Source organism: Labrus bergylta, chromosome 4 (assembly GCF_963930695.1).
Source record: "Labrus bergylta chromosome 4, fLabBer1.1, whole genome shotgun sequence".
NCBI classification, from domain to species: Eukaryota; Metazoa; Chordata; class Actinopteri; order Labriformes; family Labridae; genus Labrus; species Labrus bergylta.
Window position 1 is genome coordinate 25816903 of NC_089198.1, and position 20499 is coordinate 25837401.

The 20499-nt window shown below is 40.1% G+C and overlaps 1 protein-coding gene across 3 annotated transcripts; it reads left to right on the top strand.

Annotated features, from left to right (window-relative positions):
* The first annotated feature begins 9 nt into the window (after positions 1-9).
* On the top strand, positions 10-19762 carry myom1a (myomesin 1a (skelemin)). Of its 3 annotated transcripts, XM_020635252.3 has the most exons (38): positions 10-168; positions 1647-1886; positions 4790-4930; positions 5030-5216; positions 5332-5489; positions 5690-5782; positions 5930-6018; positions 6167-6211; positions 6745-6906; positions 6998-7159; positions 7710-7851; positions 7959-8158; positions 8252-8308; positions 8766-8890; positions 9236-9419; positions 9639-9813; positions 10122-10243; positions 11252-11448; positions 11860-11986; positions 12677-12861; positions 12978-13092; positions 13297-13453; positions 13645-13751; positions 14143-14187; positions 14427-14563; positions 14691-14835; positions 15008-15067; positions 15152-15219; positions 15342-15467; positions 16031-16114; positions 16381-16468; positions 16591-16629; positions 16785-16890; positions 17830-17993; positions 18122-18158; positions 18405-18427; positions 18829-18884; positions 19039-19762. In XM_020635252.3, the coding sequence occupies exons 2-38, from the start codon at positions 1702-1704 to the stop codon at positions 19303-19305; spliced, it is 4560 nt and encodes a 1519-aa protein (XP_020490908.2). In that variant the 5' UTR covers positions 10-168; positions 1647-1701; the 3' UTR covers positions 19306-19762. The 3 variants fall into 3 exon arrangements, with proteins under 3 accessions (XP_020490908.2, XP_020490909.2, XP_020490910.2); XM_020635253.3 differs by lacking the exon at positions 16031-16114; XM_020635254.3 differs by lacking the exon at positions 1647-1886 and having other exon boundaries at positions 11-168.
* Positions 19763-20499: the final 737 nt, after the last annotated feature.

Genomic DNA, 20499 nt, shown 5'->3' on the forward strand with positions numbered 1-20499 from the left:
TGCATTCTGCCGAGTGGCAGCATTATTTTTGCTCAGTGGACTGCCGTGCTGTCCGCTGCCCCTCACCCTGCTGCTTTGCCTGTACCTGGACTGGCTTTGGCTACTTTTGGAATATCTCCCCATTTCTCTTATTTTCAACTCGTAAGGATTTAGGGATTCTTAGTTGTGGTGAGTGACATGTACTTTAATTTCTATTCTAATCACTTTTTATTTTAATAATGAGTAATTGTAATTCTGCCATGTGTCTATAAGTTTTCTTTTCAAAATCAGCATAAACACTTGTTTTTTTTAATGTTTTGTTTACATTCACGTAGTTTAACTAAGCCTTTACTAACAAGGTGTGTCCTTGTAGATTAGTCTGCATGTGTCATTGGAGTGAAAAAGAAGACCCAATCTATTCATTTGACTTTTGCTTTACAAACAATAAGAAGTTATTATGACTTAGATTTTTGCTTTATGCACTCTGGGCCTTCATGACTGACAGCATACAGTTTGTAGTTCATTTATAAATATAAACAATAATATGTCTGTTGTAGGTGTTGTCAAGGGCTCTGCCTGCAGAAAATATATTTCCAAGTCAGAACTGAAGTCATAATTGTTCTGTGATTACATAAGGAAAGTTCTATGCTTGGCATGAGCGGTTCAAAATTTCAGGCTGAAGACCTCAAGCAATTGATCGATTGATTGATTGATTGATTGATTGATTGATTGATTGATTGATTGATTGATTGGTGAATCAACAAAAAAAACTGTTGTTCATTATCCACATACAGTATTTCTCTCAGTCATGTTCTTTAGCAACAATCCCCTGTTCCATGTTCTCAAATGTGATTTATGAAAACTGATTACCTTTTGACATTACCTCTGGACGAACAAATGTAGCAATGTGGACTTGACAACACTAGCTTTAGGAAATTGTAAAGAGCATTTTCACAATGTAGACCAACTGGTTATTTGAACTATCACCCACCCAAAAGATTCATCGACAAGAAACATTATTGTCAGTTCAAGTCTCAGCACTACATAGGGTAATGTGTATTACTTTTTTGGGGACTATTTGTCTTTATTTGATAGGACATTGGCTAGAGTAGGAAATCGGTAGAGAGCGAGGAATGACCTGTGGGGAATGAGCCACAGGTCCAACCCAAACCTGGGCCGCCCGCTTGGAGGACTAAAGCCCCCGTACATGGGGGGTAATCTACCCGCTGGACCATCTGCGCTGTAATATGTATTACTTTGATATGTTTGTGTATTTCGCCCCAAATGACTACATCACACCACTTTTTATTCCCAGCTTTTTATTTTCACCTGGGGACTATCTTAAAAAACATGAAAACAAATAAATTCAACCTCAACTATTCTTTTCTCTTTAAAGATATGAAACCAAGGCCTAGAGTGTAGACAATGAGATGCTGCCATAGTTTAGTTATTACCTGCTGCTTCTTTGTTTAACAGTAGAAGTAGATCTTAACTGGCGCTAACATTTTACAAATCAAAAAATCTTGTTCCATCTTAACAGCTTTAACATTTCCCTGGTTGCCTTAACTTCCATCCTTAATAGCTAATCATCATCCCCTGCTCTAAACTAACCTCAGCAAGATAATCAATTTGTAGTAAATAATAATAACAATGAGATTGATCTACAGAGCTGGTTAAGAACAGAAAAGTCTGAAATCATAAGTTGGCGGAGCGGCCTTCAGGATGTCAGAATCAATACAAGTGACGCAGAAGCAGCAGCGGAAGCAGCAGCTGCTGCAGCAGCATCAGCATCATCACTATCAACGACAGGAACAGCAGAAGCATCACTTTGAGAGCAGCTGTTACCTGAGCTCCAAGTCTTCTGTTAGCCAGCAGTCGTTCTCCACTTTCAAGACTTCCAGCCGTCGGTAAGAGTGTGGGAATGATGCATAACCTAAGGATGGTTCATATTTCATTTAAATGAGTTTCTAACATTGAAACCTGTCACATCTCCTCTGAAGAGATGATTGTATTCAAGCAGGTTCCTTTCAAATATTCAGTACGGTGCTCTCTGCCTGGTGTGTTAGTGTGTTCAGCAGACTGAGTCACAGTGTATACATAACACGGATGCTGTCTCTCTGCTGGGCTTCATCTGCAAAGACAGTACATCTTTAATTATGTCAGGGTATGAAAGTACATTTCATACCTCTTGAGGCTGTTGCAGAACAGCATGTCAGAAGTCTGGGTCGACTCGAGTCATGATACAGGTCTCAGGTCTTTAAAAAGTGTTAAAGTGTAAGGAAGTCAAATGCCAAATGGCCAAGTCCAAATTTAGTCAAATGTTTTATTGTCTTTCAAATTTAAGTCTATGTGAGGTCTCAAATCTGGAGTCTAGAACTGTTTTTTGTAACTATTTGATCTACACAGCGAAAAGATTTCACTTATTTATTTGTCACAAGAAGAACTTTATGTTTGTGTACCTTCATTTGGAACATCGTAGAGACAGAGCTGTATTTGAATCTGAATCCGGCAACACATTTGATAAGAAACACATCATTTCAGTATTCTTCAAGCAAAGATCCAGCCTCTCCTATTAGATGATTTGCTGAATGAGGTTGATGTAGTTTTTGTAATGTGTCTTTTGTTTCTATATCTGTGTATATCTGACGGTTAATTGGACAAAATAAGCAGTTTGAAGGTACTTGGATGTTGCGCCTTGTATTTTTTGTTTCTTTGTGATATTTTAGGGACCAAAAAGTTAATCAACGAAAGGATCTTCTGATAAACCAGTAATGAAAAGAACCGTTAAAGAGGGGAAAAGACGAAGGGCTTGCTGCTGCAGGAATAAATGTTTCACCTCTGTGGGTCATACTCTGCAAAACAAATTAGGCCTGGTGACGTGTGCAAGTTGTGCACAGCACTGATCCAAACAATACTTTGACTTCCATGTGTATGTACCATGGTGCGACAGATTCTTGTCAACACATTCTGAGTTTCTTTGTCCTTGAGGGGGCGTAGCGCAGTGTTCATGTTGGAAGTGCGATGGCTTCTTAAACGGGGTCAGGGAAGGAATGTCAGCTGTAGCGAAGGGCTGCCAGATATATTCATGGACGGCTGAGCTATTCCTGTAGCCTGGACATGAGACGTTACCATTAGGCCGACTGTAAAGCCACTGTATGGATGTCATTAAACTGTAAATGGCTGTACAGTGGCTTGCATAGACCTTTAAAACTTAATAACTTTGGACCAGTTTCCACATTTATCAGTCTAGTTGATTTATAGGTTTTAAAGATTTGAATGTAGTCCTTCACCTTGGTTCAGTTAGAAGTTGTCCAAATTTGTGTTGCACTATTTTAATCTGTTGATTTACATATATAGTAGATTCCCAGACTGTTAGGGGTGAAATGCTTTTATCTGCAGGAGAACTTTCCTTCACACTGAGACAAAGACTTCCTTTAAGAACACCTGGTGAGTCAGCGGAAAGAATAAAACTTTTTCAGCTAGGCAGAACTCTTTTGAGACGTTCTCCATCTGTCTGTCTCTGCTGTGCGATCAGCCTCTTCCATCGACTTGATCCCAACCCGCCAGTATAGAATTTAGTTTATCAAAGCCATGTTGTGCCGCTTCTTCTTGAGGTGAAATGGATCGAGTGGAGCAGACTCGGATGAGATTATATGAGTGAAAGCAGGGCCATAAGATGAACCTTTCCACCCTGACGCATATCCACCACTTCCTGCTCCATTTATAAACCCAGCTGACAAAATGATGACCTGGCAGGGCCGATAAGTAAATAAGTCAGGGTGTATCAAGGGTCAGGGTAGTAGACCATGCACAGAAATACATCTTTCATTTCTGAGTAGCTGCACGACCGCATTTTCAGAATGTGTTATAAGAAACATATTTAAAGTTTTATAAATGCTGAGAGGCCAGTGATTCACGATGAGTATTTCGTCATTATTTTTAGATTTACCTGCAGCTCTGTTGTCCTTTTCCTTGTCTGCTGTAATATTTAACGTCATTACAAATTTTAAAAAATGCATTTAAATTACTTGTGAAATTAGATTTTGTCAGCTTTTAGTTTAAAAGACTAGTTAAAAGAAGTGTGTATTCCTGCCTGTGCGGCTTTTACAAATCTATTTTATTCACTATCTTAAGACCTTTTTCTGCATTACAACAGAACTAAAAAAGCCACATTTTTATATAAAAGTATTCAATATGAAAATTCAGTTTCACTTTGCTGCAAACAATACGTTCTATCTGCTATCACTGCTAGAGTTCAGGCTGTAGTAAGTGTGGCCGTCAGTCACTTTAAGGTGAATTCAATCACTAGATACTGATGGTAATTTTGTCAGTTTAAACAAACTGTGAACATGAAACATGTTCATCTCTTGATGCTACCGCTATACCCATCTCTGTAACATTAAAAATGAGTCTTAAGATTTGTATTTTGATTTAATGAAAGGGTAATGTAGAACCTCAAACAGCTGGGCACTGCAGTGTTAAGCAGCTGTTCCTTCATTGTTATTTTGGGGTGTTTTTTTTTTTTACTGCAAATGTGTCAGTATTTATAACAGGAGACAGGTGAAAATAGTACAGACCGGAATTAAACGGCGTTGCCATGGTAACTGAGGAAACATGTTCAAGACCAACGTTACAGCTCTTTGTTTTTTTTCTATGGGCTTACTGATCACAAGCTTCAATCCTCTGATGAACAATTTAGCATGAATTACCAAAAAAGATGACAACAGATGCTTTATTGGTTAAAAGAAAAGCATGCCATATCTTTGTGTTAATCGTTCAAGTGTTGTGACTGTTGTCTCGTCCCTGTAAGCCTGAAGACCTCTGTGAAGACAGAGAAAGGGCAGGAGGTGATTAAACTGAGCCCGCTACCCAAAAGAGCCAAACGCACCTACCTGGCGATGGACAAGGACAAAGAAGTTATCGGCTATGTAATCCCCGTATTCAGAGCCAGGTGAGTGAGGAAACTGCAGAACACCCGATGACATTTTCTTTTCCCACTTCACTGTAAGTCTGACCTTCTCTCACATGTTGTGGATTTGCTGCGTACCAGTCATGAGGAGGTCCGAGGTCTGATGGAGGCCCGGGACGACGATGTCACAGAGGAGGGGATCAACTACGTGGCCATGAGAAACCTGTTTGTCAGGGAGGCCAAGGAGGCCATGAGTGTTAGAGTCGAGAAGAAAACCAGAACAGTGCATATCAGGGAATCAGCTGAACGTGTTGCACTGAGCAGGACGGTAAATCCTTTCAGCCTTTTTGTGCATCATGATCCATTCACAAATCATTAAATCTCTCACATGAAGCCATACAATCCCCGGTACATGACAATCTGGCTTCACTCTCTCCCTAAAGATGGACGAGTGGTCTGAGTTCCGTAAGAAGATGAACCCAGACAGCCTGACACACCATCCAGAGTTTATCGTCAAGCCCCGTGGACAGACCGCCTGGGAGGGCAAGAATGTGAAGCTGCACTGCACTGTGGCTGGATGGCCTAAACCCAGGATCGCCTGGTAAGATACCTACCTTCTGTGAGGCACGGGAAAAAAACTGATGAAAACAAGGGTTCATGTGTTGTGTCACAGAGAAGTTTCCATCCAGAGCTCCTTACATCCACAAAAACTACTTCCAACACTCCTCACCTCTCTGCAATTACAGACTGTGGAGACGACGGTTAAAAATAAACCAGCTGTCTCATTCTGCTGTCTTCAAGGTACAAAAACAACGTGCTCATTGATGCTGAGGCCCACCCCGAGAAGTACACAGCCGAGAGCAATTACAACATGCACTCCCTGGAGATCAAGAAGTAGGTAATCATTCAGCCACATGGGGTCAGTTAGAATTCATGAGATAAACACACACAAAACACAAAACTGAATGTTTCATGCTAAGAATATTCTTTCAGTTTAGCTGTAGGCAAATCACCAAGTCTTTAATCTTGTTTTGTTTTCAGCTGTGATTTCTTGGACACCGCTAAGTATCACATCTCTGCCCTCAATGTGAAAGGGGAATCTTCTTTTTTTGCTACTGTTGTTATCAAAAGTAGGTAACTGTTTTTTCTTACAGCTCGTCAGTCCCTGTTTTTTAATAAGTTAGAGGGGTTTTTGTGCCCACTCTTTCTCATATTTGATCTCCTAAATTTTTTTTTGCTATTGATTGAAGATTACTAAATCGACGTCTTGCTTCTCAGGGTTCCAGGAAGGCGAGGAAGCAGGCCCTCTTGATCCTAAGCCACGTGAGTCACTCAAACTACTTTGAGTTTACTTGAAGGGCTTTTCATCTGATATTTGAACATTTTTGTAACAGCAAACAATTCTTAAAGAGAATTATCAGCACAAGCAGATGTTAAATTAGAAATGACTGTAAAAGGCATTAGCCAGGCAAACTCAGAGTTCTCACTGATGGCTTTCAAGTCTCTCTCAGCGCTGCTCTCAAAGTGTTTTTTTTAAATCTCTGGCAGGCAGCTGTTTTCAGTGAAAAAGCTCTAAAAAAATTCCACCATGAACTACCTACTCAACATCAAGAGGCATATGGACACAATTAGTGATTAGCAAGTGTATCGAGTTTCACATTTAACTAAGATCTAGACATTTTTTTTGCTGAGAAGCTGGTTGAGAAAAAAAAAACAGCAATAAAAAATAATTGGCGGACCAAATAAATTTTGAAGTGTAAAAAAAACATAACATAATAATGTCAATAATGGGTTAAAAACTTACTGTGCTGCTCAATATTGTTGAAACGTCAAAAGTTGTTTTTTTTCCTCTATAGATGGTTTCTGCCCTGAATACGGTGTAACGTTTGAAACAACCATCATTGACAAATTTGAAGTGGCCTTTGGCAGTGAGGGCGAGACACTGAGTCTGGGCTGCACTGTCATCGTTTATCCCACTGTGAAGAAATACCAGCCTGAAGTCGTGTGGTACAGAAACTGTAAGTAGAGAGAGAAAACTTAAGTGGGATAACTTGTTAATTATTTCACATAATTTGTAAATGTATTCTGTTCTTGAACTTTTCCCATCAGCGACCCCTTTGAAGCCCTCTAAATGGGTACACATGAACTGGTCTGGGGATCGTGCCACGCTTACACTCGTCCACCTGAACAAGGAAGATGAGGGCATGTACACCATGCGCGTCAACACCAAGTCTGGCTTTAACAACCACTCAGCCTACGTGTTTGTCAGAGGTAAAATGCCCTCGGGATGTTTTTACAGAAGACTTTAAATCCATTGAAAAGGATGAGGGTGATGTGAAATTTAGATTTGAAGTTTTACATGACATTGAAAATGATATGAAAACTTTGAAGCCTCTTTCCCCTCTAGTCCTAGTGAACTTAACATGATTAAAATCAGTGTAAATTAAGGCAATATATTAGAGATCAGAGCACATGCAGATGTGGTGAGGAAGTTTAGGATACTGCTGTGTCTTTAAGTGACACAACGCTCTCCCTCACATTCTCACAAAACAAACAGAACAGACAGGTCATCAACGGTGGCTGCCATATGCAGTCTGATCTCACTTAAAATTCCACAAATGTAATTCTAAGAAATACTCTTGAGAACCCCCTTTTGTTACCAACATGTGAAATACCCTTTCATAGCCAGCATCAGTGCTAACACTGTAGAGGTGTACCGGTAAGTAGGTCACAAAATGGAAACTGAGTATGTCATTGAAAGCATCTTGATTTAGCTACAGCATTACTCACATGTGCATGTGTGTGTCTTTTGCCTTGCCAGATGCCGAAGTTGAGGTAGAGGGGGTTCCCGTGGCCCCCCTGGATGTGCGTTGTCATGATGCCAACAAGGACTATGTGGTGGTAACCTGGAAGCAGCCAGCGATGGAGGGCAGCAGCCCCATCCTTGGATACTACGTCGACAGGTGAGCTATACATTTAGCCTTAAACAAACATAGTAGGAAGATTTCTTTTTTAAACGGGTAATTTATGAATCACTAATGTTGCTTGGGTCGTGTTTTTTTTCCCCAAGGTGTGAGGTGGGCACTCACCACTGGGCTCAGTGTAACGACACCCCTGTGAAGTACGCCCGCTTCCCTGTCACAGGACTGGTGGAGGGGCGTTCTTACATCTTTAGGGTGCGGGCCCTGAACAAGGCAGGAGCCAGCCGTGCGTCTCGTGTCTCTGAGGCTGTGGTAGCAATGGATCTCTCTGACAGAGCCCGCCTCAGAGGTGAGGAACACAAGAACAAATCCATAGAAATGCTGCGACAAAGACAGCAACTGCGATTTTTGTAATGGATTTTCTTTTCCTTTAAACCAACAGCTGGTCCCTCAGCTCCTTGGACTGGCATGATTAAGTTCACAGAGGAGGATCCCACTGGTATGAAAGCTTCATATGCTTTTAATTAGAAAAAACAGGACAGCTATATATTGAAATATCATGATGTCAGACGTTTACATTTCCAAAAAAACAATCTGCCAACAGTGACTTGGCATATTTTAGTTGCTTGAAGGGCTGCGTAATGAACCTTAATCCCTAAATAGTCAAAAGCATGTATCATATTTTCTGTCTAGTTTACTTATTTTAAATGATCTATATATCTATAATGGGAATACGTTTTGACAGTATTAAACTAATATGAGGATATTGTATGGCTGCTTGTGTTGAGAGATATCAAAACAGTTAATGCAAGATGTTTTTCATGTCTTGTTTAATGAAAAAGAAAAAAGGTTTTTGGTACTAAAGTTAAAATCTTGAAAATGACACACTTTAAGCACGAGTCACATGATTTAGGTGGCGTCCTCTTAATAACTGCAGCTTCATCTTTCCTCCTCAGTGGGCGTCATCCCTGGAGAACCCTCTGATGTTGTGGTTACCGAGGCAACCAAGAGCTATGTGGTGCTCGCCTGGAGGCCTCCAGTGCAGAGAGGTCATGAAGGAGTCATGTATTATATTGAGAAGGTGAGGAGAAATGGATAACTGTTTGTTGTAGAGCTAAAGCACCTCATCAATAAATAAGTAGTTCATGGAATCGAATAATATTTATAAACATTAAGGTTATACATTTATAGTTTTAATGAATGCTCTTTAGTTTTTATTTTGCAAAAAAATGCTAATTCTTTGAGGATATTCTTTAGGATAGGAAAGAAGTTGCCATCTTTATACTGACATATTAATCACTGCTTACCTAAGTACCTATGATTACCTGAAGGTTCTTGTTTGATTTTGATTTAACTCTGACATGTAAAGACAACAGTATTGTGTGGAGGCTCAAACTGACTTTTCTTTCATGTTTGTGGAACACAGTGTATGGCTGGCACAGACACCTGGCAGAGGGTGAACACCGGCATGCCAGTCAAGTCTCCTCGCTTTGCCCTGTTTGACCTCGCTGAGGGAAATTCCTACAACTTCCGCGTGCGCTGCTGCAACTCTGCCGGTGTGGGCGAGCCCTCTGTTGCCACAGGGGAGATAGTTGTCGCAGATAAACTGGGTGAGCATACAAAGCTGAATTTATATTTTGAATAGGTATAATAGTTAAGCACAACTTTTCTGCCTAGAGGGTTTATTGTCCAGGCATATTCCTTTATAATTTTATTTATTTGCATTATTTTCCAGCTATTCCCAGGAAATGATACTCCCTCTTTGCTCAATGTATTTATTCTCACTTCTTTTCCGTCTCCTCTAATTTCATTCCAATCTTCTCCGACAGACCTGCCCTCAGCTCCAGGCAACCCAGTGGCCACCAGGAACACTGCAACCTCTGTGGTGGTGTCCTGGGGGGCCTCCAAGGATGTCAAACAGCTCATCGGCTACTATATTGAATGTAATGTGGTCGGCACTGATGTCTGGATGCCTTGCAACAATAAACCTGTCAAGCAGACCAGGTGGGTACAGCTGAAGATGATTCTACGTTTCTGAATTAATATGAGAATTTCAAATGGGTGATGTGTAGCCTTTGCTTATGTGACCACGAAGGGGAAATGTAATTAAACATTGGCACCACTTAGAGAAAGGTCTAAAAGTCATTAAACACCATCAGTGTTGGCAGTTATGTAGAAATTATGTACACCACAAGTTAGCTCATTTTGCTCACAAATTTTTGCTTCCATTAGCTAAAAATGAAAACCCCACTTCTCTTATCAGAGTGCAATAATAATGTTTGCCTCTTTACAACTTTGTCTTACTTTTTCAGGTTTGTGTGCCATGGCCTGACCACCGGGGCAAACTATGTGTTTAACGTCAAAGCAGTCAACGCTGCAGGATACAGCCAGAGTTCCCCTAATTCTGATGCTGTGGTTGTGCAGGCGGCCATCTGTGAGTGTCCTCACAAGTCTCCATTATTTACCTTGCCTGTAGCATTCAAGCCATCTCCCTCTGCTTATTTCATTCTCTCCCTGTGCCATATGCTCCCAGCTATTTTTAAACATTCATTCATCTGGGGAACGATATCTGACAATATAGAGCAAAAAGACCTGCTTTAAATTCAGAGACATGACCTGCAGCTCTCTGCTCTCTGCCAGCAAGCCTCTAAGCTCTTGTTTGTTCATGAACCTTTTAAAACCTTCAGCACTCAGTTTCCCTTTTCCAGACCAAAAATCTTGAATCATCCAACCCATTACTTCATTTTCTTTGTTCTTATTAATTATCAATGTGTCTACAGCATGAAAGCAGCTGCCACATGATGTTATCCAACTCCAGCTTCATATTTTTGCATGTTCTTTCCTGACATACTCATCACTAATACTGCTCATCAAGCTCCTTCCCATGACTTCATTTTTAACTGACAAGAATATTAACAAATTAGATCATATTTTACAATGCTTTTCTGTGTGTAGGTATTGATGACTGTTAAAAAATAAGTGTTTTTGCTGGTGTTCTCTTTTGCCATTTAATAACTCTTTAGGGGTGCCTCTTGCTGCATGGCCAGGGTAAAGGCTAAAACATTGAGTTCTAGAGAGCATGGGCCTGATGAGAGTCTCGTCTGGCTTTCTGAGGTTTTGGTAGCGTGCAAGTTGCCCTGCTTCTGGCCTAGAGTGTAAGTACTTTATCCATTACGATGACCCTAAACAAGTGTATTGCTTGTGTGCCCAAAGCATGGAGCATGTTTAACAGTGCCACTTGTTTTTGCTGTGATAGCTCTCAACACTTATGGAAACTCAGATCAATGCAATATTTGGCTAATGCCAGGACATCTGTATAAGATTGTGTCTCGGGCTGAATATTTTATAAAAGCAAATACAAAGAAAAAGGGTGTGACTATCTGAAAACTATCCTCTTGGACACACTTCTTCAGTTGGTTCAATCTATTAACTTTCTCTCCAGCCGTTCCAGGGAAGCCCTCTGGTGTGACCTTGCTGGAAGCTGTAAAGGACTACATGATGCTGGGCTGGAGCGAGCCTGCTAAAAACGGAGGAGCTGATATCAGGGGATATTTTGTGGACTACAGGACCGTGAAGGGAGATGTTGTTGGGAAATGGCATGAAATGCACGAGAAGGCATTGACTACTGCCTCCTATAAAGTACGTTCATTTACTTTATACCATGGGCTGGATAAATACTCGATTCTGATTGGCTAAAGGGTGTCACTTGGGTGTGCCTTAATTTTGATATATGGAAAATTATGGAAGTAGTTCCAGTTAAACACTCAGTTCACTGTTCCAAATTAGTGTGCTGCAGACGGTAGCTAAGATGAGTAACCATAGCAACAGAGAAAAATTATTATTATTTTAGAGAATGAAAGAGTCACATTGTCCAGAGTCACTGTTGACTAAAATGTATCAAGGCAACAAGCAGTTTATTCTTAATTCATGTTTGTATCAAATTAGTTTTAAAAAAAATATTAGAATTGATTTGTTGGAAGGAGTTTAATATTTGTTGCCTCAATTTGTTTTTTTAACTCATATGTCATGATCTGTATTTGTTTCTTTTAGGCTGAGAACCTGAAGGAGAACGTCTCGTACCAGTTCCAGGTGCGTGCTATGAACATGGCAGGTTTGAGTAAAGCCTCTCTGCCCAGTGCAGCTCTGGAGTGCAAGGAATGGACCATTACTGTTCCAGGTATGAAACCACTGACCGGAAAATGATTTGAGTTGATTAAAGAGAGGAATCCCACAGGTAATGTATGGACTAGCTGGAGGACTTAAAAATTAGCTTAGATTTTTCTTTACAGAACAAACAGACGTAATGTGGTTTTAGTTTCCCAATTGTAGAGTAACCTTTTGTTTTTCTTACGGGACTTTAGGTCGTACAAAACCAGATATATGAAGACATCAACTTGTGCTTGAGAACACTTTGAGAATTCACAATATGATGGTCTGATTGATTAAAAATAATTGTATGTGTTATGCCTAGTGTTGTATTACTCGAAATCGGTCTTGGTCTGAGAACCACCTTTTGAAGGTTTCGTCTCCGAATCAAAAGCGGAATCTTGTCTCAGTCTTAGTCTTGTCTCGGTCTCAGACTGGGCGGACTAAGGATTTTAAATCAGACCGGTCAAGACCACCACTGAAAGACCAGGCTTTTTTTTCCACGTCATTACTGTGGTTTTGGTCTTTTCTCTGTCTCAATCTTACAACGCTAGTTTTGCCAAATTATTTTCTGTTTATAAAGGATATGCTTGAAAAAGAAAAAGTATATGAATTATTCAAATACAGGATAATTACATACTTTTTGGGAAAACTTCCCATGTTGTAAATATTTAAAACAAATATTTCCTTTTTGTTCTCATTATCTTGACCACCCTCCAAGGTGCTCCTGGTGGTCTTCATGCGTTGGAGGTTCGTGACACCTCTGCTGTGGTCCTCTGGGAGCCACCTGCATTTAGCGGCCGCACTCCTGTCAACGGCTACTATATGGATATCAAGGAGGCCTCTGCTGGAGATGAATGCTGGAAGGCTGCTCATGAGAAGGCCAACAAAATGAAATACATGAAGGTGAAGAACATGGAGAGATTGAATCTTAGACATCACTTGTGTATGTAGCTGCTGTAAATGGCCAAAGTCATGTCTTTAACTTGCTCTCCATTCCCACTTGTCATGTGCTTATTCAGTTTGCAGGGCTGAAGGCTGGTTCATCCTACGTCTTCCGTGTGCGTGCTCAAAATCTTGCTGGAGTTGGAAAGCCCTCAGCAATGTTAGGTCCAATCTTGGCCCAGACTCGCCCTGGTGAGTGTGAAAGTTTCGTAACTCACACTTTCAATCACATAGTTTTCCTACGCACGTCTGAAAAGTGTGGTAAAGTAGAGAAAACCTGCACTGCTACCTTAGTTTAGAACTCATTGTCTTGTATTTAATTTGCAACTTGCAAATCAGTAATCCTAAATTCTCTTTATTGCTATCAATTAACACACATTGTTACCATTTCTTCAGGCACCAAAGAGATATATGTGGATGTCGATGATGATGGCGTTATCTCTATGGTGTTTGAGTGCTCTGAAATGAAAGAGGGATCTGAGTTTGTGTGGTCCAAGAACTACAAGGCTATGACCGACACCTCTCGTCTGACTATTGTCAATGAAAAAGGAAGGTAAGTATCTGTTATGCCCCCAATTTCTTCTGCAACTTTCAGGGAATAAATTGTCTTTCTAGTTATTTCTCTATGCTTGTTCCAGGCTTTTTACCCAGCGTTGAAAACCATCTTGCTTTGTTAAATCACCACATATCTTTTCCTCTTTCCTCATTAATTCATTGTGACCCCCCTTGTGTCCTCATCTCCAGGACCAGAGCTATCTTCAACAGTCCCTCCCTGGAGGATCTGGGCACGTTCTCCTGTGTGGCCACCAACACTGATGGCATCTCCTCCAGCTACACGCTCACTGAGGAGGGTGAGTCAGCCCACACTCTTGGCATCTCTGCTGCAGTGTGTCAGAAACTTGATTCTCCTGTTTTTGTTTGGGTGATGTCAGTGCTAAAGCCTTAAGGACGGCCTGAAGGACTCTGGATGCTCCTGTTGGTTATCCTGTTTCAACAGCTGCATCAAATTGACCTGTGTTACTCTCAGGGGCAAATGTGTGCTTGTTCGGAAAGCTGTCTCAATTCTTTTAAACTCAGTGTGTTTTTAAAAGGTTATACTTTCATAATGTGTAAGTAATTCACTGTTCAACCATTCTGTTAAATAAAAAGACTAGTACAATAAAGCTTGAAGTCAGAGAGTTGATACTTTAGGGTTTTACAGAGCAGAACATTTCACTGATGCTGTTGTTTTTTTTTTTATAGGTCTCATGCGTCTTCTGGACATCAGTCATGAGCACAAGTTCCCTGGTAATTATTTCACTTCATCACAGAAATCCCCTTTTAACTCTCATAATAACATTCATCATAACTGAACCAGCAAACAATTATTGTGTAAAAATGACTTAAACAATAGTTGTGTAATAAGTAATTTAGCACCTCTATACTCAACAAATTCTCTCTAAGAACAGAGGATTGTTTAAGGCAACGTTTCTCATTCATACTTTACTGAACAACAAGATTTCACAGAAAAATGTGGTTTCCTCCAGTTATTCCCTTCAAGAATGAAATGGCCATGGATCTGCTTGAGAAGGGTCGCGTGCGATTCTGGACTCAGGTGGAGAAATCCAGCTCCGCTTGCCAAGTGGATTATGTCTTCAATGATGTCATCGTTACTCAGGGCAAGGTAGGGCTCAGACTTTAAAAGTCTTTTGTGCGTTGTCACATTATTGCCACATTGTCCTGTGTGTGTGCTTCTGTTTTTGCATTTTCATTCAAAAAAAATGATTTTCCTTTTCATCTTTTGCTCCCAGAAATACACAATGAACTTTGACAAGTCTACCGGCATTATTGAAATGTTTATGGACTCTCTGGAGGTCACTGATGAGGGAACGTTCACCTTTAACCTGGTGGATGGAAAGGCTAAGGGAACAACCAGTCTGGTGCTCATTGGAGATGGTAAGACCACATTTTCTGCAGTTAAAGTAGGTGTCCATTGAGGGGCAGCAGAAGACCATCTTTTCTTTTCCTCCATGCCTCTTCTATTCTTGTTGTAGCTGACCTTCTCATGTCTGAAAAGAGAGGAATTTATAGACAGAATTTGACACTTTACAATGTTTCTGTTTTCCAGAATTCAGGGCGCTTCAAAAGAAATCAGAATTTGAGAGGGCAGAATGGGTCAGGAAACAAGGTAAGTATTTAAACTTTTCCGTCACAAGGTTTAAAATGGAGAGAAAGTATGTTTCAATATTATTTCTTTATTAACTTTCTAAAGGTCCACACTTCGTGGAGTACCTTGGCTTCACTGTTACTTCAGCATGTGATGTGCTCTTGAGATGCAAGGTAAGAAAAGTAGCTGTTGTGTTGTGTACAGCTGTATACATTTCTCAAAAGATTGATTACATCCCAATGTTTGCAACTTGGCTGAGCCAACTTATTCCTCTATGTCATCTCTCTGTCAACAGATAGGAAATGTCAAACCAGAGACTGAGATCACCTGGTCGAAGGACAGCATTGAGATTGCTGAGGACGACGAGGAGGCCCAGAAAATTGAGAGACAGGAGGGCGAGCTGACCTTTAATATCGGAAAGGTCAGCCCATTAGACGGAGGCCATACTTTGTCAGGAGTCGTGATTTGCTGAGTAAAGAGCTAAAAGCCATGCTTCCCATGCAGCAATGCTTCCATTGTAGTGCTAAGATAGATGCTACGCTAGCAACCATCCCTCTCTGACACACAGATACATAAATGATGAAACACTTTAGAAAATATTCTTGTTGCTAACTCTGAGTGCTGATGGAGTCAGAACGTCAGCAGGTTCTACTTTGGAACCAGAGTAGATGTATTTAGTTTTCAACATTTATTACCGTATAGTTTAAATGAACTATATGGTTTATCTGTGTGATTTTATTTTCATCATCTCATTTCTAACAATGTTCAATTTAACTTCTCTGGCAACACCTATGCAGAAATTATTCAAACCTTATTCTGGTCAGCCAGGTGCAAGAGAAGTTACGTTGATATTTAAAACTTGTATGTTTCATTACCCAGGAAGAGAGGGTTGATGTCATTGCATAAGCTCATGAGAAGTGGTCTGTTCATCGCCATTCCTGTCACCTGCTTTTGCATTAACCGGCTCATCTGTCTAATTCACAGTGGATTATTAAGCAAGAGATACAGGAAGAAAAAGGACAAAAAAAGGCGCCTGCTGTGGACGTTCCCCCGCCGCCAAGACCCAAAGTCTGGACATTATCTTTGCTGCCATAAATTCATGCATATCATTTCTCCATGTGTTGTCCTCATCTTACCCTTATTCATGTTTTCATAATAACGCCTGCAGCATCCCGGGCGGGAGAAAAGCTTGCCTTTTCGGATTAGTTTGTCTCTGTCTGGCTGTTTCAATGTCTATGATATGTCCCAAGAATGACACTGTATTCTCCTCTGTTTGAGAAAGAGATTCATTTCTTTTTCAAGTTGACTGAACTTTCTTTTGCTTTGAACTCCAGATCTGCAAGAAGGATGCAGGTATTTACGACGTGTTCCTGAGGGATGACAGAGGCAAAGATAAGAGCACATTCAATCTGACAGATGCAGGTATAGTTTGTTCTCTGAATAATATCGATGAAAAATCAAGAAGAATCCAGAGCTAAAAAAGTGATATCTGTGAATATGACTTGCTATAATTTCTGCTTTCATTCTTTTTTTTTTTCCCCCAGGATACCAAGCTGTAATGAATGAACTGTTCAGGGTTATTGGTGAGTCATAACGCTTCACACTTACCCAGCGGTAATGAAGCGCCACACATGGACCACAGACTTAAATCACAAAAAAGAAAGACTGTATCGTTTTTACTGTGCATGAACTGCTCCTGAGTTATATATATTTTTTTTCTTAATTTCTCCTCTTCCAGCCAACTCCTCCACTGATATCCAAGTCATCAGTACTGAGCATGGCATCATCCTCTACTCCAATGTCACATATTGCAACGAGGAACTGCGTGTTGGTTGGCTCCACAAGTATGTTAAATAACGATTATTCACTTACATCATTTAATGAATTTTCCAATCTCCTGTGTGGCATACACATGTGGACTGGTGCAGACCAATTTGAACCCAATACTGACCATTTTATGTTACCGTATTCATATGCACTCATAAGTGATGACATTAGATGGTGTTATACATTCAAATTAAACAATATAGTACGTTATTGTCCCCACGGGGCAAGTTTGTTGTCACACCTTTGCACAGTTGGTACAAAAAAATATGTATATAATAGTGAGCACAGGAAGAAAAATAGAAACAACAGGAAGAAACACATAAACAATGAACAACAAGCATACCTTCATAGTGCATATGTGATAAAAGAACATAGCATTAATGAAAGAAAACCTTGTAAAATGAGTTCCAAAACGGATAAATACAAGCATTAAAGTCAAATACCAATGACGCATAAAGTAAACACACACAAAGACGCACAGACTGCTGGACTGCTGAAATATAAAACAAATCATGATGGATTTGGTGTTTCTCTATCAGCAAATGTTACAGCTAGAAAACATAGCATAGGTTGTTTAAAAAAAATAAATGTATCAAAACAGTGAAACATTTTTCTGAGCCAAAATCCTGGCATTCTTTAATATATTTCCACAGTTAAATGATTTTCTGATGCTTGATGACTAATATTGAACAGTGTGGAAGTGTTAAGATGTGACTTTTCTGAATGAAATGGTTGATCTCAGATGTGTGTGTATTGTTATGAAAAATCTGAAAACCAACATACACTATAAATCTCCAATTTTGGTGTAACTAAGGGATAAGTGTTAAGATTTTGTGGGTAAACAGAAATAGCTTTTTTCCTATTTTGTTGTATTTTCTCTTGCTATCCATTGTGCTAGCTAGGGCATCTCATAATCTAGCAGCAATTGATATCTGGTTCACCCTTTTCTCCTCCAGAGATGCTAAGATTGCCGCCTCAGAGAGAGTTAAGTCTGGAGTCACAGGGGAGGAGCTTTGGCTTAAGATCAACGAGCCCACTGAGAAGGACAAGGGCAAATACAGCATGGACATCTTTGATGGCAAGGATGGTGTAAAGAGAGTCTTCGAGCTGTCTGGCCAGGGTGAGTGAGACTTTTAAGCAGACAAGGAAGAAGCCACCGATTTCTCCATAGTTCCAATTACTTCCAGTTAACTTTGCCTATTTATATGCTTTTTAATAACAATAATTTGTTTTTGTTTTCTGTTGCAGCATGGGAACAGGCGTTTGAGGAATTCCAAAGGCTCAAGTGAGTAAACAAATCCATCCGACTTGATCCATCTGTTGTGTAACTCTGTATTTATTTGTGTGAATATCCTCCTCTGGCTAAAATACAAGCAGTCATCACAAACCTAAAATAGACTGTATATACTTTATGAGCGCTCTCAAAATACCTTTCCTGTTATTGTATAGAGGAGACAAAAAGGTCAGACTTTACTGGTTGTGATACTATTCAAAGATGCTTCTGACTGTGTCTGTCTCCTTCCTTCCGTAGGGCGGCAGCAATCGCAGAAAGAAGTAAGTGGGGTTGTTGTTGTTTTTCTCCAGAGAGTCTCTGCTCAATGAGATTGTATAACATTTTCTGGATATAGAAGCTGTTTCAGTTTTGATAGAATTGTAGACTTTAGGCTAAAGATACAAAAGTTGATTTGTTATTATTAAGATCATTCATAGGTAAGGGTTTCCCAGGAAATACAATATCTTTATTTCTGCAATGGGGGGGTTAATAAAGGTCCAAAACTTCATTCATGCACACAAAACTGTTAAAAATATTGTAATGTGATTTTTGTTTATTATCAAGGATTCATTTAAAAGTTTGAAAGTCATTCTGGGTGAATATTCTGTTGTCAACACAAAAACGTTCCACAGGTTTGTGGATTGATTTATTTCTTGGCTCACTCTTAAAATGTCTTGTTTAGATCGTGCTCGTGTTGTTGGAGGCTTGCCAGATGTGGTTGCAATCCAAGAGGGCAAGGTAAATTAACTTGATTTTACCTGTGTTTATACACTGTGGTGGTAATCTCCTTGTCTTAGCTTTCTCCTTCCTCCTTCTTTTTATCGTCTCAATGTCACTCGATTGAACAGCTTTTTAAAGCTCACTTCAAACACATGCAATGTCTCTTTTTCAGTCCCTGAACCTGACTGGCAATGTCTGGGGCGAGCCCGCACCTGAGGTGTGCTGGACGAAGAACGACAGGGAGCTGGTGTCTGACGACCGCTACAAACTCAAGTTCGAGCATGGCAAGTTTGCCAGCATCACAATTGCTACCGTCACCACGGCTGACTCTGGCAAATACGCCCTGGTGGTCAAGAACAAGTACGGCACAGAGGCTGGTGAGTTCACTGTCAGCGTCTACAACCCAGACGACGACGAGAACAAAGAGAAGAAAGGCTAAAGGATGATGATGCTGTGTTATGAAATAAAGCAGAAAAGATGAACAGCTGGCTTATCTCCAAAGCATTTTATTCTGGCACATGCCGGTGCACCAAAGCAGTATGAATAAAAGATGAATACAGCTGCTTCCTCCTGCGTCTTTCATGTGCTGGGCTAAAGAGCTTTGGGTATTACTTTTCGAAGAAGCAAACTTTGTATGTAATACAGATAGGATAATTGTATGCATGTAGTGGTTTGAGATGTCTTCTGTTAGCTCAAGCAAATATGGTAAATTATTGTGATGTTTCCTCAAGGAAAATGGTTCCTTCATCTTTCTGTTTATTTTTTTCAAAAATAGCATTAAGGCCAAGAAGAGCACAATGCTGTTCTCTCACAATATTACAGAAATTAATTCAGAAGATTTCGACCTCAGGCCTGAGGTTTGTGTAAAAAAATAAAGGAAAAATTGATGTCATGAATTTCCGAGCAAGTATTTGCTTTGTGTTGTAAGACATATCACATGCTACAGGGATTTCAGCTTTTTGTATCTATTTATAGAAGTTAGTTATTATGTTAAACGTGTACTGTGTGCATGTATGTCATGTGCCTGGGGTGTTTGCAAGCGACATTACAAGTGTCAATCATTACAACAGTCTGGAGGTGGTGGAGCAGGAAAACCCTGATGACGTGTTGAGTAGTTTTTAGTCTGACCGTAAAAACATGTAGTGGAAACTGGTTCATTCAAGGTATCTCACACAACAATAATACCACAAGCAAAGTAAAACAGGCATAACTGGAATACTCTAGGATGTCTTATCTGTACAAGCGAGTGTCAAACTGTCATGTTCATTTGTTGAAGGGGGGGTGGGGGGGTGTATTTCTGGTATGTTACTATGAAGAAAAATCATATGGATGAGTGGCCCTTAGCATTTTGTCTGAGGCTATGTGTCTAACAAGTTAAACATGCGTCTGTTTCCTCTTTAAGGCACTACTTTTCCTTCAAAAGTTGCATCTCCTTTAGAGAGAAAGGTAAAGTATGTAAAGTTCATAATCTCCCATTCACTTCATTGTAGGAACCCCAACTGGATTGGGGACAACTAATTTGAAACTCACAAGTTCCAAAAGTATCCTGGTCCCATAAAGTGAATTTTAGAAAGCCCAAGAGTTGATATTCAAGATTTCCAACCACTCATCCACATGTGATCCTTTTGTGTCA